The sequence below is a fragment of the Pteronotus mesoamericanus genome, unplaced genomic scaffold (assembly GCF_021234165.1).
Source record: "Pteronotus mesoamericanus isolate MK-2021 breed Mesoamerican mustached bat unplaced genomic scaffold, CSHL_Meso_final scaffold_371, whole genome shotgun sequence".
NCBI classification, from domain to species: Eukaryota; Metazoa; Chordata; class Mammalia; order Chiroptera; family Mormoopidae; genus Pteronotus; species Pteronotus mesoamericanus.
The window spans coordinates 4,246,294-4,271,997 of NW_026555314.1; the positions used below are offsets into that span (position 1 = coordinate 4,246,294).

Sequence of the window (25,704 nt, forward strand, 5' to 3'; positions counted from 1 at the left end):
AGATAAAAATGTTCATTTCTTTTTTAAGTCCAAAGAAATCAGTGAAATGACGGAAGAACCTCTTTTCTTCCTTTCTGTGTTGATACACAAAATGTAATATTAAAGAAATAGGACTGAAAGACAGCTAGCTAAAACAAGTGACTCGTGGCATTTATTTCCAGGCTTTAACCTTTTGTATTTCTTTTCTTAGAAGCAAGAAAATACATTCCACACCCATGATTAGCTGATTGTATACCCAGGCGTTTTCATCTGTGTGCATAATGATTAAACTGGTGCTTGAATATAGTGTTATATAACTGTGTGTGCATGAATTGGAGTCCAAAATAAGTTATAAAACACAAGAAAACTAAACATATTCTTAATTTTAAACGTAATTTTGCTTTTTTGAATAGGTATTGTTTATACACATTGCCCGAGTCCAAATGAGGTGAAAAGGTTTATGTGCATCACAGTGCCCCCCCCGCCCCCCGCATCGGTGCCTGCCTCCTCTCTGCCCAGGCTCGCCCCCCAATAGGTCCCCAGTCTTGCCAGCTCTTTGAGTGTCCTCCTTGTGTTCTTTCTGCAAAAAGAAGCAAACAGGACTATATTCTCATCTCACTGCCTTCATCCCCTGTGTCAACAGGTAGCACTCTAGGCACCCTGCCCTGTACCCCCTTTGTTTTGCTTACCAGGGTGTCCTGGCAGTCTTCCCATGCCAGCCTCCTGTGTGTGCGCGCTGGGCTTCTCTCCGTCTCCTACTGTTGCAGATAACCAAGCAGTGGTAACCTTGTATATGTCATTTCATTTGTTTGCAATTACATCTGTGGGATATATTCCTAAAAATGGAACTTCAAAATTATAAGGTAAATGAATTGTAATTTTGATAGACATTAAAGGGGCACTGTATTTTTCATAACAAACAGAAAAGTGCCTGACATTCAATAGTAATTGACTCTTGTATGTAGTGAAAATCAATAATTGAGGTTATAAATTCTTCACTGTTTATTACTGATCAGAGTGCTCTTTTTTTTTTTTATTGTATATCCAGGTGTTTCTTTCTTTGTGCATAATGACTAATAACTGGTGCTTGAATATAGTGTTATATAACTGTGTGTGCATGAATCAGAGGCTAAAATGAAGTTATAAAACACAAGGAAGACCTTTAAATAACTGTATTTACTTAATTTTAAATTTGTTAGAGTCCTCTGTTGGTTGTCTGTGGGCTGCTACAATATGTGATGGAATTATTTGTGCCCTTATGTAATGAGAATGGACCAAAGTTAAAATACATTCTTAGCCACATAAATTATGGGCCATGTATATTTAGCACTGGAAAAGAATCTTTGAGCCCCCTGACAACAGGGTGCAGTGAGGAGCCTGTCTAGTAGTAGGTGTCACATGGACCAGGGACTGACATCTGAGCGTGTCACCACCACGGAGAGGCACTGTTTCACCTCTGCTCAAATTTTTCTTCTGTGGATGTATTTGATCAGCATAAATAATTGATAATTTTATAATATACTTTGAAAAAGGAGGAAAAGGATTTGGTAAATTGAAGTATGTTTTACGAATCTGCTTCCATGGTTCTATGGAAACAGGTCTTTATCTTGAGCATTGCTTATTAGAAATATGCACAAAGAGAACCAGAAAGGGAGGGAGACCAGCATCTAGCAGCAAAGCTCAGGGACTTGGGAGTTTGAATGGGGAACACTGGGGCCTTTCTGACATCACCTAAGGCGATGATATTGCAGGAATAGATAGGGAGCAGGTCTGTATTACAGCATATTACAGAGCCACTTTCCCTTTCAGATTCCTTTTGTTCCAGGGGCCACTTTATCTTTCCACCTGAGATTGGTATTGTGTTTCCTCATTAGTCCACAGAGATATTTACATATATTCAGAATGAATCTGGGAAAGCAGTTATTTAAATAAACCATATGTTAAGAAATAGGGAATCTGCTTAGAACTGACATTTGGTATTTTTAACAGTTGAAAAATGAAGATGTTTGAGAGCCTTTCTAAATACTAAATATTCTTCCTAGTAATACTAAGTATTCTTCCTGTAAACAAATCGCTAAATTATGCAAGGGAAAAAAACAGGCAGGGAGAAAGTAAGTTTTTGCATAGCATCCATAGCATAAACATCCAAATCCGTAGGCAGCTGTAAAAAACTCCTGGGATTAGAAAAAGAGGTGCTAAACAACATTTAGAGGTGTCTCATATTAGTTATTCCCTAGTTAAAGATTACAAAAGTACGTATTGTTTTCTTTCCTAGGGGCAAATTAGAGGGCAGTTGGTGCTGTGCTCTCTCCCCCAGCATTGCAGTTAGCCCTGGTAGTAACTGACATCTCTTGGCCATGCCCATTTCTTCATTCTGTGAAAGTGTCTGTTTGCAGAGCTGGTGCTTGTTTGCATGTGATGTAGTAGTGCGATGCTCCTGGGCATTGTGCTGGGAACTTTGCATGTATCATCCTATTTTCCTTATAACCTGTGAGGTAGGCAATATAGTAACCCTTATTTTAGGAACAAAGTATCTTTCAGAAAATTGCTATTACTGTTACTAAGGCAAATGATGTACCAAAACACCTCGCATTAATTTTTCTCTTTCAACTCCCTCCCCAGCGTACTAGTAATGTTCGATCCACGTTTTTTAAGGACTGTTTATATGAAGTATTTGATAACTTGGAATCGAAGATTGAAGACTCTGGGAAACAGCTGCTACAGTCAGTTCTCCACCTGATGGAAAACGGAGCCCTGGTGTTGACTACAAATTTTGACAATCTCCTGGAACTGTATGCAGCAGATCAGGGAAAACAGCTTGAATCCCTTGACCTTACTGATGAAAAAAAGGTAAAAAGTAAAGCATTAGTCTATGCTTCAGGCTCATGGAGAAAACCTGTTTTCTGGTTGGTACAGTGTGTAGTACTTGCATTTATGGAGAGGTAGAACAGAAGCTTCTCCCAGGCTGGAGTTTGTTTGGGTTTTTTTGAGATAAAATCAACCTACAGTAAAACTCACAGATCTTAAAAGAGTTCAGTTTCTGAGTTTTGACAGTTTCACCCAATTTTAAAGCAAGAAGCAGGAAGTCATTTGAACTATATGATCTCTGTAATACCTGATATTATCAGGTGAGTATAACGTTGACTTAGAATTTTGTCTTAGAATATGTTCTTTATGCCAACTTCATCTGGAAATGAATGAAAACTACATTATGACTCTGGAAGACCACCTTGTGTCCGATGTTTCTTTCTCTCTCTCTTCTCCTTTCCTCTCTCTCAAATTACTAAATATAAATTTTTTAAAATAAATGATTGAATGAAAATCAGAAATTAATGGCTAGAAAGTGTCTGCACTGTTTCTGATATAATCCTAAAGAGCTTGCCCAGCATTAGAAGCATCAGGCCTTTTCAAAGTGAAGGATACCTATCAGGACATTTTCCCTCTCATTTTCATCCTGGATTGCCAAGATTTATTTTGTATTTTTAGTCCACATTAGGGGCAATATTAAAGTTTAATAGTTAAAGCCATTGACTGGTAGTCAGGATGGGGCCTAATAATATTCAAATTTTAAATCCCTGTGTCTCTTGACTGTTTTTCCAAATTCATACCTTATTACTCTAGGATGTTACATGAATAAATTTTACTGTCGCGAGTCCTTGGGAAAATGGAACTATGGAAGTCAGGTGGCGGTCTGAATGATTAATCTTCATTGGTAGCTTTTTAGGTAACTCAAGTGACTGAACTGATAGCTTTACTGTTCATCATTTGCTGCACAAGAAACCACTCTGAAACTTTGTGGCTTAAAACAACATTTTATTTCCCCACAGTGATGGGAATTAGTCTTTTGAGCCGTGCTCAGTGGGCAGGTCTTTCGCTGGTTATGCGGTTACCATCGTGCCTGCAGTCATCTGGTGGCCAGGCCACAGCTGGCCGGGTGGCAGAAGACGGCCTCGCGTCTGTGCCTGCCGTTGCAGACAGTTGGCTGGACCCTGCATCTCTGACAGGCTAGCCCAGGCTTCTACACAGGGCAGCTGGGTTCTAAAAGCAGCAAGAGAGAAATAAGACTCATTGTGCCAACCTTTTTTTAAGCTTCTGCTCGCGTTGTGTTGATTGATGCCCTGGCTGAAGCAAGCCATGAGGCCAAGTAAGTGTGAAAAGGGACTACACAAAAAGCTTGATTTCTTGGGGATTGTTCCTGAAACAGTCATTTGTTTCTCTCATGGGTGTCCCCAGTGGAAAGGGCCCCTATCGTTTCTGCAGTGATGACAAATACATTCTAGTTTTTGATTGTTGCTTTCCATGTGGTATCACCGGACTTGCTGCCATCAGTCCTAACAGTCATGCCTGAGATGGAAGCTGAAGCCACATCAGGTTTTGCCCTCTTGCTCTGTGATATATCATGAAACTAGAGAGTTACGTCAGAAGCCTTGACATCTTGCCCATTGGGACCTTGAAGCCAGTGTTCAGCCCTGCCACCCCGGTTGAGCTGTATTTGTGTTGTGCAGGTCCTGGAGTGGGCACAAGAGAAGCGGAAGCTGAGCGTGTTACACATCCACGGGGTCTACACCAATCCTAGTGGCATCGTCCTTCATCCCGCTGGGTATCAGAACGTGCTCAGGAATGCTGAGGTCATGGTGAGTGGTGCCGATCTTGCTGGTCTTCCTGGGAAACCTCTTAAGTGTTCCATTGGTCTTCAGGGGGTGACATTTTCTTTTCATTGATTAAAAGTTGGAAGGTCACATTTTGTGTCCTGTGCCCTCAGCCTGTTGGTATGCATGCCATCTTAGGAAATGTCCTCTCCAGGTACCAAGCTGTGCGGTTTTTGTTTGCTGTTGGGTGACAGCTAACTGGTGGCACTTGGTCATGGTCACCATCTTCACAAATGAAAAGTACATTATTTCCCTTATTTATTGTTTGGTTTATCATAGTATTAATAACTCTCTCTCTGCCAATAATAATTTATGTAGCTTTTTATTGACCCAGTAGCTACTAAAGCATACATTCTAAAGTACTTTTGTGTAAATGATGATGGGTTTGTATTGAATTACCACACTTACTCAAACTTACTGCTCAGTGGGAAAAAATTTGGATGAGGTGATGAAGAGGAGTTTATCTTCTTTGTTGATCTTCGGAGATGTAAGTTTTAGACTTGCTCACACATGTATCTTCGAACCCAAAACCTCTCCCATGCCAGTCATATGTGGGAGTAATTCATTGGCCCCCAACTCTGAAACCAGTATATACTAGCAATTTCAGGTCTGGGTCACTTAGAATGATTGTATCTACGTGATGTGGCAAAAGACAGACCATGAGAGAAAGTGTAAAAGCCTTCTTTTTTTCCCCACATACTGTTTCCCTGACATCTGTTGGAACTGCATTCATCACTGACACTGAGTGATCACTTAAGCAAAATAATTTCTAATGTACTTATATTTTAAGCAAGAAGCAGGAATTCATATTAATGTTTTCATAATAATGTTTTCAGTATCAGACTTCCCTAGAGAAAATCTGGTGATGAAATTATCTTCACTGGTTCAGTTTCTAAGGCAAATATAGTCCAGAAAATGAAAAGAGTTAAGATATAGTGAAGACCTACTGGTTGCCTTATGGCCTTTGGGCACATCGTTCTATGCAATAAACTGCAAGGTCACTAGACCCGTGCTAACCCAGAGAAACCCTGAATAGAGAGCCAGCAGGAGAATGCCAGGTAGGGATAAGCTGTAGACCAATCCTCAAGTTATAGTAATAAACAAGAAGGAGGTCAGATTTGGGGACTTATCTGTTCTTTAAAATCTTGGTTCAATGGGGACCACAGTTTTTTAAAGGGAGCGGTTTCAACGATGGCCCTGTTGACTTCTTTATTTCAGACAGGCCTTGCGTGTGTGTTCATGGCGTTGTTAATATGTTGTTTCTTTTCCTGCAAGAGAGAGATTCAGAAACTGTATGAAAACAAGTCATTTCTCTTCCTGGGCTGCGGCCAGACTGTGGATGACACCACTTTCCAAGCCCTCTTTCTGGAGGCTGTCAAGCACAAATCTGACTTAGAACATTTCATGCTAGTTCGGAAAGGAGATGTGGATGAGTTCAAGAAGCTTCGAGAAAACATGCTGGACAAAGGGATTAAGGTTATCTCCTATGGCAGTGAATATGCTGACCTTCCAGAATACTTCAAGCAGCTGACCTGTGAAATCGCCATGAGGGGCCGATCAGGTGAGAGGCACCCTGAGGCCAAAGGGTCTGAGAGCAGCAGCTCGTCAGCCCTGCGTGTATGTGTCACGGGTGGAATCATTACCAAGATGAGGCTGAGGTGTATCATCCTAACCAAACTGGGGGCGAGATTGGGTTTGGTCTGCAGGCTTGACCTAACGTGGTGTTTGGATAGGAGGAAAATAGGCAGATCGAGTACAGAAGTGGGGAAAAATAAAAAAAAAATTCAGCCTCATTAGTTATCGCTGAGATGTGATTAGAATTTAGATTTCAAAATAGAAAAGAATGGTGACTCAATTTTGGCTGTAAGGGAAAAAACACATTCATGTTGGAGTATGTTCAAACTTTTCAAACCTTCGACCCAGAAATTCCATTTGATACAATTAATTTTAGGAGAAATTTCTTATCAATGTTGTATATAATGGAAAATATTGGAAGCAACCTAAAATGTTTTACTTAATAGGGAAATCTGTAAATACTCCAGTATTTATTTAATTGATAAAATACAGTGAAGCTACAAAAGGGGAAATGTTTTTATTGTCCAAAAAGATGTCAGAGACATAATATTGTGAGTGAAGCGGAGGAAGCAGGTTGGAAGACACCGTGGTCAGTCGGTCCCATTCATAGAAAATTATAGACACTCTTTTTTGTTTGTGTGTATAATAGAGAAATATCTGCAATCATGGTTACTAAATTAACTGTGGTTATCTTTACATTCTAGGACTTAAGGGTTTTAAAAATATATTTTGTTTCTGTGTTAGCATTTTCTGTTGTACAGTGATTACACACGATCTTTATAAAAACAGGTGGAAAAAACACGCACTTTCAGATGCCCTTTGGAAAGTGTTATGGTGGTGGTAAAGTCAGAGGTTGGGGTGCCCCTCACTCTACATTTTACATCTGGCTTCTAATAAGAAAGCCAAGTGGGGATTAAAGGTTCAGTGATTAATGGTGCCAGGCAAGTCCAACAACCCTACAAAAATATGAAACTTTATGGTATCAACTAAATTGAAGAGTGCTTTTTAAAACCTTACTTTGAATAAAGCCAGGCCCCAGGACATGACCATTCTGACCCAACACCAGATTCTAAACAAACTTTGCTGTTGTACTTTAGATTATATACTCGAAAAGTTTCACATTAATGTGGATTTTCATCGTCAACCTGAATCTGTCTTAGGCTGCCTCGTAAAGGACAGGTAATTTAATAGAGAGAGAACTTTTCCTACATCTAATAATCATTCCCAGCTTTTTTTTCTGAATCAGGTCGCTCTAAGTGGAATTCTTTGTAATGAGAAATTCCACAAGCTCTTATCGCCGTAACTGGACACTGAAAACCATGTCTTCTCTTTCTCCAGAAGACAGACCTTTCGGTTTCTCTCTTGTGAGAACAGTTTGTAGTTCTTTCTTGGGGAGGTGCTTTCTGCCACCCCGCAGTGTTTGATCTTTATGCTGTTTAGCCAACCCTTAGGACTTTCAGCAGGTTTTCCTACGGAACACCTTCCCTTTTCATTAAACAAGAGGTACATACCCAAACTCAGTGTATTTCTTTTGGTCTCCTTCTGCTATCTTCTACTGAGGGAAGATGCTAAAATTGAAAATCACAAAATCCCTCTGGACAGCTGTTCCTATTACACTCAACCCTTTCTTGACAAAACTCATCTGAAGTGATACAAATGCTTTTTTAACTGTGTAGGCTTCCTACTAGAGTGGCTTTCCCCAGAGTTAGCACTAGTTAGGCATTCGGAATTTTTAAAAATCAAGAATTTTCAATAGGGCCTAGGACTTTATTAAAATGGTTAGCTGAGTTAGTTTGTGACTTGAAATCTAGCGGAGCAGTTATGGGTTAAACACATTTCATTTTGAGACAAGTCAAGTTTATCTGCCGTGGTTGGTTATGCTTGGAGTCTGTAGGTGCATGCCGATAAGAGGTGTTCTGTTGTTTTGTGTAGTGCTGAGTGTTTGCTCTGTGCCTGGTGTTGTGCTGGGTACTCATTTAGGCGTAGTGAAAATTATTTGGGTTCAGAAGAGTGTAAGATACTGTACATTTATTTCAGAAAAATCAAGTAATGAGGAAAAGAAAAATAATTATTTTATAATTCATTACCATCATACAGGTGGCTATTTTGGTATATTTCCAATTAATTTTTCCTGTGCATTTACAGTCTGGGTACTTTTTAGTCAATGGTATTTCATACAAAGCTACAGGCTTTGTAACTGGTTCAAGGTTCCTGTGCCCTATGCTTCAAAGGCCAATAAAAAAAAATCAGAGTTTGGAGAAAAGAAAGATTTATTGATCAAGAAGGTGGAGGGGGGGCATCTTAAGGATTCGGCAAACCCATATGAAGAGAGCCTAGAATTCAAGCATCCTTTATGTCCAGGGAAAGGAGGAGGGGCCCGGACAGCTAGACATCCCAAGGGAGTCAGGGAAAAGCATGAAATCTCCAGATCTCTTTGTCTCTGGTCAGTACATGGAACACCGCCTCCCTCCTCGACGGCTGAGTCCAGTCTTGAGACTCCTGTAAATCTGTGATAAACAGTCATTATTTTGTACATATTTCCCCACCTATTTGGGAAGTACTTTCTGACAAGGGGCTGTTCTTGCAAAGGCTCAGGCCTCACACATAATTCCTCTAGTTAGCATATCTGTAGCTGGAGCTCTAAGCTGAAGCATGGAAGAAATGCAGTCAAGAATTAAAGAGTCAGGAAAGTGAGCGTTTCACTGTTAAATTTTCATAACCATTTTTTGTAATGGCTCTTACAACCTATTGTGGCTGTTGGTTTACCTAATTATTTCCCTCTTAGGCGATTTTTAGTTTTTTTCTAGGTTTTTTCATTGTAAGAATTGTTGCAATGAATGTTATTTTTACCCATAGTTTTTCCTTTTGCCAGTAATTCCCTTAGTATACATTTTCAGTGTAATTACTAGGTCAAAAGGCATGAACATTTTAGAGGTTGATAAATATTGCTAACTCACTTTCCAAGAAGGAAATAGCAGTTTTGCATGTTTGAGTGCTTTTATTTGTACTTTAATTGGCCAAATTCTTTTCTTCCATTTGTTCTGTTTTATACTTTTTCCTACACCATTATCTATCCCAGTGCTGGCCAATAGAAATACTGTTTAGTACCATAACCATGTCACATGTGGCCATTGACTATTTAAAATTGATGAATGTGACAGAGGAACATTTTTAGTGTACGAGTCAGCCACACCTGGCTAATGGCATGGTGGGAGTATTTTCTATTGTCCCATTTCCCATCGTGGGAGTATCTGCTACTTCGCAGTCTTCTGCTTGGTTGAATTTGCTCACTTGCATGCCACTCCCCTTCTCTGGTCAGACTGAAGTTTTTCCCCTCATCTTGGACTCCTAAACTAGGTCAGGACAGCAGGCACACTTTGTCCATGTAAATATTTTGTTTACAGGCAATATCAGTGCACTCAGGGACTTAACTGTTTCCGTTATTTAATACAACCATTTGAAGTCTAATTGAGTTTATTCTCCTCACCTGTCTTCTCTGTGCTGTGTTAATGCCTCCTTCTTAGTGAGAACACGTGCTTTCTCATCTCCCTTTGGTTGGTTTTCTTTCTGCTATAGTTGTGGCTTTTTTAGTCTGACAGCTGATACCGATGTTCATTCTATTTAGCAGGGACGGCGAGAGAAGGTCAGCTAAATGGTTCATCTGCAGCCCACAGTGAAGAAAGAGGTATACTATTTCCTGTACTACTCTTTGCCAGTTTGTCAGCAGAAAATGTGGTCCTTGGACCTAGTCGAGCGAGACCTTGGAATATGATAACTGATTTACCTCTGCTACCTGGATTTTGTGTTTTTCTATCGAGTCTGTTACAAGATTCCTATTATCCCCTATGTCTTGTCTTCTGAAGCTGGTTAGCTTTAGATGTGTAAACCTGTTTTGTGAAACCTTTTTATTTTCTACCTTTTCTCTCTCCACAGACCATAGTACATGAGAGGGCTGCAGAAGTCACCACCATCAGATCAAGCTCTAAGGCCCTATCGTGGACAGTGTTTAACAGTAAACTTACAAGAACCCAATACAGCTCCTAGGAAGAACCAAAACCCAGAAGTTGAAGGCTGGGGCTTCAGACAGTAGGGGAGGGGACATTCCAACAGTCCTTCCTGCGGCTGGTTTTTGGTCTTTGTTTTGTTTGCTTTCCAGTTCTTGGCCTTATGAGGCGTGTTCCAGTTTGAGAAAACGCAAGTGCCAGTGGGACCCAGATGCAGCTCCCCTCCCACCCCCAGGCTGGACACTCGGCTTGTGTCCACGCAGATCAGCATGAGGCCCACTGAGGAGGCTGCTGCTCCACACGAAGGACTTGGCGTGTAGCTGCCACGGGCTCACCATGGCCCTTGCTGCAGTTTTGTACTCTACTTGGTTTTTCAATGAAGTTTAATCACTGTTTTTTAAAACAAGACTTGAAGCTTGAAGTTTCTAGACCTTTTACAGTGTACAGTATTTTACTTACCTGAGCTGTATTAAAAGCTTGTTCATTTACTTCCCAGGGCCCTGGTTCTACTTTTAGCCTCTTTACAAAACTGACAAGCCTAGCGTTCATAACTCCATTTAAATTTTAAAAGGTCTGTCGCTGTACCTGGGGGGAGGGGGGCTCTCAGCAGAGCCATGTTACCACGTTCCGCAGCCTTGCTTGTTCCTGCTGCTTCCCTTCTTACCGTAAACCCATTAATGTGATGTGGGATTTTAGTTTTGAATCCTGTATAAAGTAACTCCAAGACTAAAAGGCAATTTATTTATGAAATTTATTTTCTTATATATAAATTACACTCTTCTCTGGGCAGACAGCCTTCCCCTTATTGCACTAATAGCACATCTGTAATACCAAGCTACAGGACAAGTCTCAACAAGAGGTTTGTATTCTTCAACGTAGCACTTGTCTACCAGGCACTGTAGGGAGGAGGCAGGAAAGCCAGGGTCCCTCAGGGTGAAGAATTGGGAGGGGATAACTTGATACCCTTCTGACAGCTGGTTTTCTCCCAGGAAGGGGAACATGCAAAGCTCACATCCAGGTTCTGGATGTGGGAAGAGCAGGAGGGCTGAGAAGCCCAATGCAACACCTCAGCTCAGCTCCCCTTCTCTGAGGGAAGAGGGGACTCCTCCTCTCATTTGTAAAAATTCTTTCTGGCCTGGCTGATGCTTTGCAGAAACGAGGAGGATGAGGTCATCAGAATTAGCAGCAATTAAGAACAGGCCATACATTGCCACAGTATGCTTACTAAGCTCAGATGTCCCTATGACCACACTAATTAGTGAAGTTCTGATGTTGGATCTTCTGGCCATTGGTCAAAGCTGTAGTGAGACCGAGTCTGCAGGCAGAGTGGCGGGGATGCCCAGTAGGAAGGGGGGAGACCACGGTGACGGGGTGGAGGGACGAGCAGTGACTGTAACATGATTAGGCCCTCCTTGCAGACGGAAGCTGGACGGAACAGGGGGTCTGGGGTTAGGGGGAGCTGCACACTCAAGGAGCTCCCCGCACTCTGCCTCTGTACTACACTGAAGACAAGTTTCTCACACAGTCTAAAGCACATTCTTGATACAGGAACCAGGGACTTTGGGGGTGGGGGGTGGGGAGCGGTGATTTGGTATTGGGCAAGAGCATGTCAAGCCTTCATGAGAGCAGCCACCACAGCCTTGGCGTTGAGACTACGTAGGTCACAGTAGGTCTGGCCAGTGCCCACAAACACGATGGGTTTGCTTGTGATGTAGGTCATAGAAATAGCAGCTCCCACCTGACATGGAGAAAGGGTGCCTGGTGAGGACCTTCTACTCACTCCCCCAGTAACAGGCAGCGTTGCCGCTCACGTAGCCTCAGCTCCCTTGTGAAGGACGGCTACTCCCCACCCTCCCAGCAGCACTCCCATTTACCTTGTCATCAATGGTATCAAATTTGGTAAGGACAATGCCATCAATGAGCCGAGGTGTTTGAGCCATAGAATGGTCAGCCAGGGCTCTGTTGAACTTGACCTGGAAAGGAGAAATGGCATGTAAGTGTATAAAGCACCTAAGTGGCCAAAGCTGAGGTGGGAAGAACCACACCATAGCCCTCACCAGCTGATCCACGGCCTCGTTGCCCACTAGGGCCTCCCCCACAAACAGCACCAAGTCGGGCGTGTTGACAGTAATGAGCTTGGCCAGGGCAGTCATCAGAGGGGCATTGTCTTGCATGCGACCAGCTGTGTCCACCAGCACCACATCGAAGCCCTGATTGCGTGCTGGAGAGGAAAAAGCGGTCAATTCAAAACCCCTGGACTGTCACACTGACCTCCAGCTTTCTCAGGAAGTCCTGGCCTGACGACGTTAAAAGTCTGTCAGTTTGCCTTCTTGGGCTCCGGATATGGTTACAAGGTAGTGGGAGGGACAAAACTCTGCTTGGACCTCAAGGCAGTCAGGAAATGGATGGCAATTTGATGAAAGTGACCAAATAGAGGCTGCTTCAGATGGGATACATGAGCTCGCAACGCCACCCATTACCCCCAGCAGAGCACGGCAAGTCACCAATCCTGACTTGTTACTGCGCAGTCTTGGTAGGAGGGCAACCCTGATGCTCGAGGAGGAGAGGGGCCCAGGCAAGCTCCCCCACGCGGTGTGCCCCGTACCGAAGGCAATGGCTTCCATGGCGATGCCAGCAGCATCTTTGCCGTAGCCCCTCTCAAACAAATGCACCATGGTGCGACCACCGTGACTCTCAGGGGGATGCAGGACACTCAAACGTCGGGCGTGTGTACGCAGCTGCTCCACAGCCCCGGCACGAAATGTGTCACAGGCGGCAATGAGGACACTGAAGCCATTCTCTAACAGCCAGAAAGAAATCTGCAAGAGGCAAAGGAAACTGTCACCTAGAACCAGAGCTCTTAAGACATGAAGAAATGTCAGACTGATGGGGAACTGCACCGACCTTGGCAAGGTTAGTAGACTTCCCCACTCCATTAACCCCACAGAAGGTGACAACATAAGGGCGCTGATGACGCTGAGCATCCATGATATCCCGGAGCATGTCTACACGACGCTGTGGCTGCAGAATCTGTACCAGGGACTCTTGTAGAGCCTGCTTTACTGTGGAAGTCACGGCTGAAAGGGGGAGGAGGTGCAGCCATGAATCCCAAAGAATACTCTCAGAACACTCAATAGCTTCCTGCGCTAAGGAAGCTAGACTCTGGAGGACAACATAACCAGGGTCTCGACCCAGGAATTCACACGGCATCTGATCTTAACAAATACTTTACAAGCATTCACTCATTTAATAGAAGTTTAGAACTTAAGGGATTTGCCAAAAGTCAGGAAGGTCAATGCTCTGGTGCTTCCCGGTGTGCGTTAACGCTGTCCACACATACTGCTTTAGGGCGATACTCACTGCTGAATGTCCCCATCACCTTCCCTTCCAACTTGTTGGCCACGGATTCACAGAGCTGGACTGCAATGTCTGCTGCTACATTCTTAGCTGAGAAGAGAGGGCGACAGGTGTGGTGTGAGTGCCATGTCAACAGTCAACACCGCCTATGGTACAGCTAAGAAACTAACTTGTTCTGCTCTCCGCTATCCCTACCCCATCGACACGAGTCTACCTGTTCCTTAGGACTTACCAATGAGGTGATCACGCATCTTGTCCAGCACAGATTCCATGTCTTCACGACTCAAGCTCTTGGAGCCCACAAGGCCCTTCAGCATCCCAAACATGCCACCCAGAGTCCCCTTGGTAGCACTGCAGGCACAGGAGAGTGGGCGGAATCAAGTCTCATGCATCCTGGAGTGACACACCACCCTCCGCCTGAGATGTCCTACCTAGGTTTGGTAGGGCTTTGAGCAGCCCCCTCATCATCTGAGCTGCTGCAGTCCAGATCCTGAAGCTGCCCCCCAGGCCCAGTCCCTCGGATCTGCAGGGTATGGGGAAAGGAAGGAGACAGGATTAAGCATATTGAAGGTTCTGGGTAGGGGGGGTCCCCAGGATTTATTGCCCTGTCCCCTCACTCAAATACTGCCCTCTTCCTCTCTACTTCCTCCCCAACTCTTTTTTCATGGCGACCTTCACTCTGGCCCGTTAACGCTTACCAAGTTGATATCCTCAGGTGGGGGAACATCGGGGGCTCCGTTGGTGGTCGGAGCGCTGTAATCCAGGTCTTCCTTGTTAACACAGCCGCCTGGTGCCCACACCCGAGGTGCTTTTTTGCCCTTCTCCTTTGGGGCATCTGACTTCGTGGACTTGCTGAAACGGTTACAGCACAGGTTATGATGGAGAAGCAAAAGAGGAAATGTCCACCCAAGAGCCAGAGACAAGAACGCCCCTGGCCCCAACATGGCTAGATCATGGCAGAGATTAGGACGCTCACCCGGATTTCTCTATACCCTTCCCATGTTTCTGAATGAACTCCTCTCGCTTCCTCCGTATCAACTCTTCTTTGGAAAGTTCTACCCCATTCTCAGCCCCCACTGACTTCTCTGCAGGGACTGTTTTGCTGGTAGCCAAGGGGGCATCCAAACCTGTTGGGAGAAAACACACTATAGAAAAAGGACCAGACCCCAACAAAATAGAAAATGGGAAAAACATCTTCCAAATCCTTGAAGAGGAAACTAGGAGCAAACATCTTGGGACTCAAAGGACTGGCGATGCTAGCGAGGATGGTGGGCATTTGAGCGAGGGACACGGGCAATGACAAAGACAAGGATGGGGAACCGCTTCTGTGCTCAGTACCACGTTAACTTTTCGTGCCCCATATGTCCAAGGAGCTCAAACTAACCTTCCTTCTTGGCCCCCTTGGTTTTTTTCTTTGCTTTTTCCTTGGGTTTTTCACCCCGTGTCTCAATCATGGATCTTACAGGTTTCTTGGCCTTTTCAGAATCTTCATATTTCTTCATGGTAGCCGGAACCCGGACCTTACTGCTCTCCTCTGCTTCACTGAAGAGAGAAAGAATGGTTGAAGTCCAGAGAAAGGCCCCTCACACCAAAAGAGTAACTTAGAACTGGGTAGCTAATTTAGAAGTGTCTTTCAACAAACAGTTTACTGCCCTGGAATGGGCCTCAGGAAGGGAGGGAGCTCATCAAGTCATGGAAATTGGTTTTGGAGCAGGGAAGCCTCTCACCGAAGGAGCCGCAGAAAGTCATTTTGGAAATCAAAAGTGCCATTCAAAAGACTCAAAGCACTTTGCTGTTGGATCTCTGTGCGGTACTTGTCCCGAAACAGCCGGTGCACATCATCTATCAATTTGTCTACATACGTCAGTGTTAGGATCTTCTGAAAACCAACCTGTTTAGAGGAAGAAACAGAGCCAGGGGGATCTGCTTACATGCCATCCCAGAACAGCTGGAAGCCAACTCAAGCCAGGCCCCCAGATTGGCTAGGCCGTCTGGCAGGTGTCCCTGACCTGAGGGGTAGCCAAGCTCTCCGACTGGGCCCCAGAGTTTCTTCCCTTTACCCTCACCCTCCTTGTCCTCTCAGTTACTTCATCATATAACACTTTCTGCAGTTAATCAGGATTCTCTTACTAATCAGGACTATGTTGAGGATGCACTCGTCTCTCTAAAATACCCCCACTTACCACAAACACCAGCTCAAACTGGTTGTCCAGTTTATACTTGAGTGTGAGCGCTTCATGGGTGAAGGAGTTGTTGCCTCCCCTTTCCTGGAAAGACAGTATGTCTCTGAGTTCAGACTATTCCCCCGGAAAATGCAGTCTTGGGCCCCTCAAAGAGTACCTTTGGGAAATAACCACATCTTTTCCCCCAGAGTCAAACCTGTTCCAGGACTGGTGGATGTGGGGCATTGCTCTCTAGCATTCCGCCAGGGAGAAAAGGAGCTAAGCTGGGGGCTGGGGAAAGAGGTGATAGTGGCAAGGCATATGGAAGCCACAAGGGAAGTCGTCATGTAAACAATCAGGTCTACTAGCAGCTGTACACCATTTACAGTTTTAAAAGGCATTTTCCCATCCATCATCTCACCCATCCTTCGAAACAACAGAAAACCAAGCTGCCAGAAGCGAAAGGAGGGAAGGTGATTAAGTCTGAAGAAGCGCCCACTCCTGCTAGAGTCCCAGAAAGCGGAGGGGGAGGGGGAAGGGGCGCCGCAAAGTTGCTGATGGTCCGACGGGGGCGGGAGAAAGAAGTAGAGTGCCAGCCACCCGCGAGCGGCCAGTTCTCGGGGCGGACAAGGCGGGAGCGAGGCGCGGGGTCGGTCGAGGGGGACTACGGATCGGATGGGGGGACGAGCCCGCAGTTCTGACCCCGCGGGGGCGGTACCTGCAGCAGCACAGAACGAATCAACGCGTTAACGGGCCCGGTGCAGGAGTCGCTCACGCCCTGGAAGCACCAGAGCACGAGCCCGCCCTTCGAGAAAATGGTGAAGAAGTCGAGCATGGCGGCAGCGGGAAAGGAGCCCGGCCAGCGCCGGGAACTGAGGCCGCGATCGCCCGACTTCCTGCTGCGCCAGGCGCGGGACACGTCACACTAGCGGCCCCGGAAGCCGGCTCAGCGGTACTTCCGCTCCGAGCCACGGGTTCCCTACCTTCCTCCGCCTGAGGGCGCTCAGCACCGACGTAGATGGCAGACTGGCCAATGGCGAGCGGGGAAGGGCCTGGGCGGGGCACTAGGGAGGTGCTGAGCGCCCTCAGGCGGAGGAAGGTAGGGAACCCGTGGCTCGGAGCGGAAGTACCGCTGAGCCGGCTTCCGGGGCCGCTAGTGTGACGTGTCCCGCGCCTGGCGCAGCAGGAAGTCGGGCGATCGCGGCCTCAGTTCCCGGCGCTGGCCGGGCTCCTTTCCCGCTGCCGCCATGCTCGACTTCTTCACCATTTTCTCGAAGGGCGGGCTCGTGCTCTGGTGCTTCCAGGGCGTGAGCGACTCCTGCACCGGGCCCGTTAACGCGTTGATTCGTTCTGTGCTGCTGCAGGTACCGCCCCCGCGGGGTCAGAACTGCGGGCTCGTCCCCCCATCCGATCCGTAGTCCCCCTCGACCGACCCCGCGCCTCGCTCCCGCCTTGTCCGCCCCGAGAACTGGCCGCTCGCGGGTGGCTGGCACTCTACTTCTTTCTCCCGCCCCCGTCGGACCATCAGCAACTTTGCGGCGCCCCTTCCCCCTCCCCCTCCGCTTTCTGGGACTCTAGCAGGAGTGGGCGCTTCTTCAGACTTAATCACCTTCCCTCCTTTCGCTTCTGGCAGCTTGGTTTTCTGTTGTTTCGAAGGATGGGTGAGATGATGGATGGGAAAATGCCTTTTAAAACTGTAAATGGTGTACAGCTGCTAGTAGACCTGATTGTTTACATGACGACTTCCCTTGTGGCTTCCATATGCCTTGCCACTATCACCTCTTTCCCCAGCCCCCAGCTTAGCTCCTTTTCTCCCTGGCGGAATGCTAGAGAGCAATGCCCCACATCCACCAGTCCTGGAACAGGTTTGACTCTGGGGGAAAAGATGTGGTTATTTCCCAAAGGTATTCTTTGAGGGGCCCAAGACTGCATTTTCCGGGGGAATAGTCTGAACTCAGAGACATACTGTTTTTCCAGGAAAGGGGAGGCAACAACTCCTTCACCCATGAAGCGCTCACACTCAAGTATAAACTGGACAACCAGTTTGAGCTGGTGTTTGTGGTAAGTGGGGGTATTTTAGAGAGATGAGTGGATCCTCAACATAGTCCTGATTAGTAAGAGAATCCTGATTAACTGCAGAAAGTGTTATATGATGAAGTAACTGAGAGGACAAGGAGGGTGAGGGTAAAGGGAAGAAACTCTGGGGCCCAGTCGGAGAGCTTGGCTACCCCTCAGGTCAGGGACACCTGCCAGACGGCCTAGCCAATCTGGGGGCCTGGCTTGAGTTGGCTTCCAGCTGTTCTGGGATGGCATGTAAGCAGATCCCCCTGGCTCTGTTTCTTCCTCTAAACAGGTTGGTTTTCAGAAGATCCTAACACTGACGTATGTAGACAAATTGATAGATGATGTGCACCGGCTGTTTCGGGACAAGTACCGCACAGAGATCCAACAGCAAAGTGCTTTGAGTCTTTTGAATGGCACTTTTGATTTCCAAAATGACTTTCTGCGGCTCCTTCGGTGAGAGGCTTCCCTGCTCCAAAACCAATTTCCATGACTTGATGAGCTCCCTCCCTTCCTGAGGCCCATTCCAGGGCAGTAAACTCTTTGTTGAAAGACACTTCTAAATTAGCTACCCAGTTCTAAGTTACTCTTTTGGTGTGAGGGGCCTTTCTCTGGACTTCAACCATTCTTTCTCTCTTCAGTGAAGCAGAGGAGAGCAGTAAGGTCCGGGTTCCGGCTACCATGAAGAAATATGAAGATTCTGAAAAGGCCAAGAAACCTGTAAGATCCATGATTGAGACACGGGGTGAAAAGCCCAAGGAAAAAGCAAAGAAAAAAACCAAGGGGGCCAAGAAGGAAGGTTAGTTTGAGCTCCTTGGACATATGGGGCATGAAAAGTTAACGTGGTACTGAGCACAGAAGCGGTTCCCCATCCTAGTCTTTGTCATTGCCCGTGTCCCTCGCTCAAATGCCCACCATCCTCGCTAGCATCGCCAGTCCTTTGAGTCCCAAGATGTTTGCTCCTAGTTTCCTCTTCAAGGATTTGGAAGATGTTTTTCCCATTTTCTATTTTGTTGGGGTCTGGTCCTTTTTCTATAGTGTGTTTTCTCCCAACAGGTTTGGATGCCCCCTTGGCTACCAGCAAAACAGTCCCTGCAGAGAAGTCAGTGGGGGCTGAGAATGGGGTAGAACTTTCCAAAGAAGAGTTGATACGGAGGAAGCGAGAGGAGTTCATTCAGAAACATGGGAAGGGTATAGAGAAATCCGGGTGAGCGTCCTAACCTCTGCCATGATCTAGCCATGTTGGGGCCAGGGGCGTTCTTGTCTCTGGCTCTTGGGTGGACATTTCCTCTTTTGCTTCTCCATCATAACCTGTGCTGTAACCGTTTCAGCAAGTCCACGAAGTCAGATGCCCCAAAGGAGAAGGGCAAAAAAGCACCTCGGGTGTGGGCACCAGGCGGCTGTGTTAACAAGGAAGACCTGGATTACAGCGCTCCGACCACCAACGGAGCCCCCGATGTTCCCCCACCTGAGGATATCAACTTGGTAAGCGTTAACGGGCCAGAGTGAAGGTCGCCATGAAAAAAGAGTTGGGGAGGAAGTAGAGAGGAAGAGGGCAGTATTTGAGTGAGGGGACAGGGCAATAAATCCTGGGGACCCCCCTACCCAGAACCTTCAATATGCTTAATCCTGTCTCCTTCCTTTCCCCATACCCTGCAGATCCGAGGGACTGGGCCTGGGGGGCAGCTTCAGGATCTGGACTGCAGCAGCTCAGATGATGAGGGGGCTGCTCAAAGCCCTACCAAACCTAGGTAGGACATCTCAGGCGGAGGGTGGTGTGTCACTCCAGGATGCATGAGACTTGATTCCGCCCACTCTCCTGTGCCTGCAGTGCTACCAAGGGGACTCTGGGTGGCATGTTTGGGATGCTGAAGGGCCTTGTGGGCTCCAAGAGCTTGAGTCGTGAAGACATGGAATCTGTGCTGGACAAGATGCGTGATCACCTCATTGGTAAGTCCTAAGGAACAGGTAGACTCGTGTCGATGGGGTAGGGATAGCGGAGAGCAGAACAAGTTAGTTTCTTAGCTGTACCATAGGCGGTGTTGACTGTTGACATGGCACTCACACCACACCTGTCGCCCTCTCTTCTCAGCTAAGAATGTAGCAGCAGACATTGCAGTCCAGCTCTGTGAATCCGTGGCCAACAAGTTGGAAGGGAAGGTGATGGGGACATTCAGCAGTGAGTATCGCCCTAAAGCAGCATGTGTGGACAGCATTACACACACCGGGAAGCACCAGAGCATTGACCTTCCTGACTTTTGGCAAATCCCTTAAGTTCTAAACTTCTATTAAATGAGTGAATGCTTGTAAAGTATTTGTTAAGATCAGATGCCGTGTGAATTCCTGGGTCGAGACCCTGGTTATGTTGTCATCCAGAGTCTAGCTTCCTTAGCGCAGGAAGCTGTTGAGTGTTCTGAGAGTATTCTTTGGGATTCATGGCTGCACCTCCTCCCCCTTTCAGCTGTGACTTCCACAGTAAAGCAGGCTCTACAAGAGTCCCTGGTACAGATTCTGCAGCCACAGCGTCGTGTAGACATGCTCCGGGATATCATGGATGCTCAGCGTCATCAGCGCCCTTATGTTGTCACCTTCTGTGGGGTTAATGGAGTGGGGAAGTCTACTAACCTTGCCAAGGTCGGTGCAGTTCCCCATCAGTCTGACATTTCTTCATGTCTTAAGAGCTCTGGTTCTAGGTGACAGTTTCCTTTGCCTCTTGCAGATTTCTTTCTGGCTGTTAGAGAATGGCTTCAGTGTCCTCATTGCCGCCTGTGACACATTTCGTGCCGGGGCTGTGGAGCAGCTGCGTACACACGCCCGACGTTTGAGTGTCCTGCATCCCCCTGAGAGTCACGGTGGTCGCACCATGGTGCATTTGTTTGAGAGGGGCTACGGCAAAGATGCTGCTGGCATCGCCATGGAAGCCATTGCCTTCGGTACGGGGCACACCGCGTGGGGGAGCGTGCCTGGGCCCCTCTCCTCCTCGAGCATCAGGGTTGCCCTCCTACCAAGACTGCGCAGTAACAAGTCAGGATTGGTGACTTGCCGTGCTCTGCTGGGGGTAATGGGTGGCGTTGCGAGCTCATGTATCCCATCTGAAGCAGCCTCTATTTGGTCACTTTCATCAAATTGCCATCCATTTCCTGACTGCCTTGAGGTCCAAGCAGAGTTTTGTCCCTCCCACTACCTTGTAACCATATCCGGAGCCCAAGAAGGCAAACTGACAGACTTTTAACGTCGTCAGGCCAGGACTTCCTGAGAAAGCTGGAGGTCAGTGTGACAGTCCAGGGGTTTTGAATTGACCGCTTTTTCCTCTCCAGCACGCAATCAGGGCTTCGATGTGGTGCTGGTGGACACAGCTGGTCGCATGCAAGACAATGCCCCTCTGATGACTGCCCTGGCCAAGCTCATTACTGTCAACACGCCCGACTTGGTGCTGTTTGTGGGGGGAGGCCCTAGTGGGCAACGAGGCCGTGGATCAGCTGGTGAGGGCTATGGCGTGGTTCTTCCCACCTCAGCTTTGGCCACTTAGGTGCTTTATACACTTACATGCCATTTCTCCTTTCCAGGTCAAGTTCAACAGAGCCCTGGCTGACCATTCTATGGCTCAAACACCTCGGCTCATTGATGGCATTGTCCTTACCAAATTTGATACCATTGATGACAAGGTAAATGGGAGTGCTGCTGGGAGGGTGGGGAGTAGCCGTCCTTCACAAGGGAGCTGAGGCTACGTGAGCGGCAACGCTGCCTGTTACTGGGGGAGTGAGTAGAAGGTCCTCACCAGGCACCCTTTCTCCATGTCAGGTGGGAGCTGCTATTTCTATGACCTACATCACAAGCAAACCCATCGTGTTTGTGGGCACTGGCCAGACCTACTGTGACCTACGTAGTCTCAACGCCAAGGCTGTAGTGGCTGCTCTCATGAAGGCTTGACATGCTCTTGCCCAATACCAAATCACCGCTCCCCACCCCCCACCCCCAAAGTCCCTGGTTCCTGTATCAAGAATGTGCTTTAGACTGTGTGAGAAACTTGTCTTCAGTGTAGTACAGAGGCAGAGTGCGGGGAGCTCCTTGAGTGTGCTGCTCCCCCTAACCCCAAACCCCCTGTTCCGTCCAGCTTCCGTCTGCAAGGAGGGCCTAATCATGTTACAGTCACTGCTCGTCCCTCCACCCCGTCACCGTGGTCTCCCCCCTTCCTACTGGGCATCCCCGCCACTCTGCCTGCAGACTCGGTCTCACTACAGCTTTGACCAATGGCCAGAAGATCCAACATCAGAACTTCACTAATTAGTGTGGTCATAGGGACATCTGAGCTTAGTAAGCATACTGTGGCAATGTATGGCCTGTTCTTAATTGCTGCTAATTCTGATGACCTCATCCTCCTCGTTTCTGCAAAGCATCAGCCAGGCCAGAAAGAATTTTTACAAATGAGAGGAGGAGTCCCCTCTTCCCTCAGAGAAGGGGAGCTGAGCTGAGGTGTTGCATTGGGCTTCTCAGCCCTCCTGCTCTTCCCACATCCAGAACCTGGATGTGAGCTTTGCATGTTCCCCTTCCTGGGAGAAAACCAGCTGTCAGAAGGGTATCAAGTTATCCCCTCCCAATTCTTCACCCTGAGGGACCCTGGCTTTCCTGCCTCCTCCCTACAGTGCCTGGTAGACAAGTGCTACGTTGAAGAATACAAACCTCTTGTTGAGACTTGTCCTGTAGCTTGGTATTACAGATGTGCTATTAGTGCAATAAGGGGAAGGCTGTCTGCCCAGAGAAGAGTGTAATTTATATATAAGAAAATAAATTTCATAAATAAATTGCCTTTTAGTCTTGGAGTTACTTTATACAGGATTCAAAACTAAAATCCCACATCACATTAATGGGTTTACGGTAAGAAGGGAAGCAGCAGGAACAAGCAAGGCTGCGGAACGTGGTAACATGGCTCTGCTGAGTGAGAGCCCCCTCCCCCAGGTACAGCGACAGACCTTTTAAAATTTAAATGGAGTTATGAACGCTAGGCTTGTCAGTTTTGTAAAGAGGCTAAAAGTAGAACCAGGGCCCTGGGAAGTAAATGAACAAGCTTTTAATACAGCTCAGGTAAGTAAAATACTGTACACTGTAAAAGGTCTAGAAACTTCAAGCTTCAAGTCTTGTTTTAAAAAACAGTGATTAAACTTCATTGAAAAACCAAGTAGAGTACAAAACTGCAGCAAGGGCCATGGTGAGCCCGTGGCAGCTACACGCCAAGTCCTTCGTGTGGAGCAGCAGCCTCCTCAGTGGGCCTCATGCTGATCTGCGTGGACACAAGCTGAGTGTCCAGCCTGGGGGTGGGAGGGGAGCTGCATCTCGGTCTCACTGGCACTCGGGTTTTCTCAAACTGGAACACGCCTCATAAGGCCAAGAACTGGAAAGCAAACAAAACAAAGACCAAAAACCAGCCGCAGGAAGGACTGTTGGAATGTCCCCTCCCCTACTGTCTGAAGCCCCAGCCTTCAACTTCTGGGTTTTGGTTCTTCCTAGGAGCTGTATTGGGTTCTTGTAAGTTTACTGTTAAACACTGTCCACGATAGGGCCTTAGAGCTTGATCTGATGGTGGTGACTTCTGCAGCCCTCTCATGTACTATGGTCTGTGGAGAGAGAAAAGGTAGAAAATAAAAAGGTTTCACAAAACAGGTTTACACATCTAAAGCTAACCAGCTTCAGAAGACAAGACATAGGGGATAATAGGAATCTTGTAACAGACTCGATAGAAAAACACAAAATCCAGGTAGCAGAGGTAAATCAGTCATCATATTCCAAGGTCTCGCTCGACTAGGTCCAAGGACCACATTTTCTGCTGACAAACTGGCAAAGAGTAGTACAGGAAATAGTATACCTCTTTCTTCACTGTGGGCTGCAGATGAACCATTTAGCTGACCTTCTCTCGCCGTCCCTGCTAAATAGAATGAACATCGGTATCAGCTGTCAGACTAAAAAAGCCACAACTATAGCAGAAAGAAAACCAACCAAAGGGAGATGAGAAAGCACGTGTTCTCACTAAGAAGGAGGCATTAACACAGCACAGAGAAGACAGGTGAGGAGAATAAACTCAATTAGACTTCAAATGGTTGTATTAAATAACGGAAACAGTTAAGTCCCTGAGTGCACTGATATTGCCTGTAAACAAAATATTTACATGGACAAAGTGTGCCTGCTGTCCTGACCTAGTTTAGGAGGCCAAGATGAGGGGAAAAACTTCAGTCTGACCAGAGAAGGGGAGTGGCATGCAAGTGAGCAAATTCAACCAAGCAGAAGACTGCGAAGTAGCAGATACTCCCACGATGGGAAATGGGACAATAGAAAATACTCCCACCATGCCATTAGCCAGGTGTGGCTGACTCGTACATTAAAAATGTTCCTCTGTCACATTCATCAATTTTAAATAGTCAATGGCCACATGTGACATGGTTATGGTATTAAACAGTATTTCTATTGGCCAGCACTGGGATAGATAATGGTGTAGGAAAAAGTATAAAACAGAACAAATGGAAGAAAAGAATTTGGCCAATTAAAGTACAAATAAAAGCACTCAAACATGCAAAACTGCTATTTCCTTCTTGGAAAGTGAGTTAGCAATATTTATCAACCTCTAAAATGTTCATGCCTTTTGACCTAGTAATTACACTGAAAATGTATACTAAGGGAATTACTGGCAAAAGGAAAAACTATGGGTAAAAATAACATTCATTGCAACAATTCTTACAATGAAAAAACCTAGAAAAAAACTAAAAATCGCCTAAGAGGGAAATAATTAGGTAAACCAACAGCCACAATAGGTTGTAAGAGCCATTACAAAAAATGGTTATGAAAATTTAACAGTGAAACACTCACTTTCCTGACTCTTTAATTCTTGGCTGCATTTCTTCCATGCTTCAGCTTAGAGCTCCAGCTACAGATATGCTAACTAGAGGAATTATGTGTGAGGCCTGAGCCTTTGCAAGAACAGCCCCTTGTCAGAAAGTACTTCCCAAATAGGTGGGGAAATATGTACAAAATAATGACTGTTTATCACAGATTTACAGGAGTCTCAAGACTGGACTCAGCCGTCGAGGAGGGAGGCGGTGTTCCATGTACTGACCAGAGACAAAGAGATCTGGAGATTTCATGCTTTTCCCTGACTCCCTTGGGATGTCTAGCTGTCCGGGCCCCTCCTCCTTTCCCTGGACATAAAGGATGCTTGAATTCTAGGCTCTCTTCATATGGGTTTGCCGAATCCTTAAGATGCCCCCCTCCACCTTCTTGATCAATAAATCTTTCTTTTCTCCAAACTCTGATTTTTTTTATTGGCCTTTGAAGCATAGGGCACAGGAACCTTGAACCAGTTACAAAGCCTGTAGCTTTGTATGAAATTCCATTGACTAAAAAGTACCCAGACTGTAAATGCACAGGAAAAATTAATTGGAAATATACCAAAATAGCCACCTGTATGATGGTAATGAATTATAAAATAATTATTTTTCTTTTCCTCATTACTTGATTTTTCTGAAATAAATGTACAGTATCTTACACTCTTCTGAACCCAAATAATTTTCACTACGCCTAAATGAGTACCCAGCACAACACCAGGCACAGAGCAAACACTCAGCACTACACAAAACAACAGAACACCTCTTATCGGCATGCACCTACAGACTCCAAGCATAACCAACCACGGCAGATAAACTTGACTTGTCTCAGAATGAAATGTGTTTAACCCATAACTGCTCCGCTAGATTTCAAGTCACAAACTAACTCAGCTAACCATTTTAATAAAGTCCTAGGCCCTATTGAAAATTCTTGATTTTTAAAAATTCCGAATGCCTAACTAGTGCTAACTCTGGGGAAAGCCACTCTAGTAGGAAGCCTACACAGTTAAAAAAGCATTTGTATCACTTCAGATGAGTTTTGTCAAGA

The 25,704-nt window shown here is 46.2% G+C and overlaps 4 protein-coding genes across 4 annotated transcripts in view; 2 read left to right on the plus strand and 2 right to left on the minus strand.

Moving 5' to 3' along the window:
• The window catches only part of FAM118B (family with sequence similarity 118 member B), a 40,166-nt gene extending 29,526 nt beyond the window's left edge, over nucleotides 1–10,640 (plus strand). The window contains 5 exon segments of the mRNA XM_054592655.1: nucleotides 2,602–2,829; nucleotides 4,485–4,613; nucleotides 5,904–6,189; nucleotides 9,829–9,888; nucleotides 10,137–10,640. Coding sequence (XP_054448630.1) covers nucleotides 2,602–2,829; nucleotides 4,485–4,613; nucleotides 5,904–6,189; nucleotides 9,829–9,888; nucleotides 10,137–10,150 — 717 coding nt within the window. The 3' untranslated portion in view covers nucleotides 10,151–10,640.
• A 304-nt stretch (nucleotides 10,641–10,944) lies between these two features.
• LOC129086204 (signal recognition particle receptor subunit alpha) lies at nucleotides 10,945–16,671 on the minus strand. Its single transcript, XM_054592658.1, has 14 exons — nucleotides 16,445–16,671; nucleotides 15,748–15,831; nucleotides 15,292–15,455; nucleotides 14,949–15,106; nucleotides 14,541–14,691; nucleotides 14,263–14,416; nucleotides 13,996–14,087; nucleotides 13,797–13,915; nucleotides 13,568–13,654; nucleotides 13,112–13,284; nucleotides 12,813–13,026; nucleotides 12,265–12,428; nucleotides 12,082–12,180; nucleotides 10,945–11,945 (listed from the first exon to the last, which is right to left on the minus strand). Exons 1-14 carry the CDS (start codon nucleotides 16,559–16,561, stop codon nucleotides 11,817–11,819), a joined length of 1,905 nt encoding a protein of 634 aa, XP_054448633.1. The 5' UTR covers nucleotides 16,562–16,671; the 3' UTR covers nucleotides 10,945–11,816.
• Nucleotides 16,672–16,863: 192 nt separating this feature from the next.
• On the plus strand, nucleotides 16,864–22,589 carry LOC129086334 (signal recognition particle receptor subunit alpha-like). The gene is given in 15 exon segments (XM_054592797.1): nucleotides 16,864–17,090; nucleotides 17,704–17,787; nucleotides 18,080–18,243; nucleotides 18,429–18,586; nucleotides 18,844–18,994; nucleotides 19,119–19,272; nucleotides 19,447–19,538; nucleotides 19,619–19,737; nucleotides 19,880–19,966; nucleotides 20,249–20,421; nucleotides 20,507–20,720; nucleotides 21,105–21,229; nucleotides 21,231–21,269; nucleotides 21,354–21,452; nucleotides 21,589–22,589. Coding segments are annotated over 15 exon segments (1,905 nt in total). The 5' UTR covers nucleotides 16,864–16,973; the 3' UTR covers nucleotides 21,718–22,589.
• A 155-nt stretch (nucleotides 22,590–22,744) lies between these two features.
• LOC129086336 (protein FAM118B-like) overlaps nucleotides 22,745–25,704 on the minus strand; it is a 40,431-nt gene continuing 37,471 nt past the window's right edge. Inside the window, exons 7-8 of the mRNA XM_054592798.1 lie at nucleotides 23,648–23,707; nucleotides 22,745–23,399 (exon numbers count right to left, since the gene is read on the minus strand). Of these exons, the coding sequence (XP_054448773.1) occupies nucleotides 23,386–23,399; nucleotides 23,648–23,707 (74 nt within the window). The 3' untranslated portion in view covers nucleotides 22,745–23,385. The remainder of the gene's footprint in view (nucleotides 23,400–23,647; nucleotides 23,708–25,704) is intronic.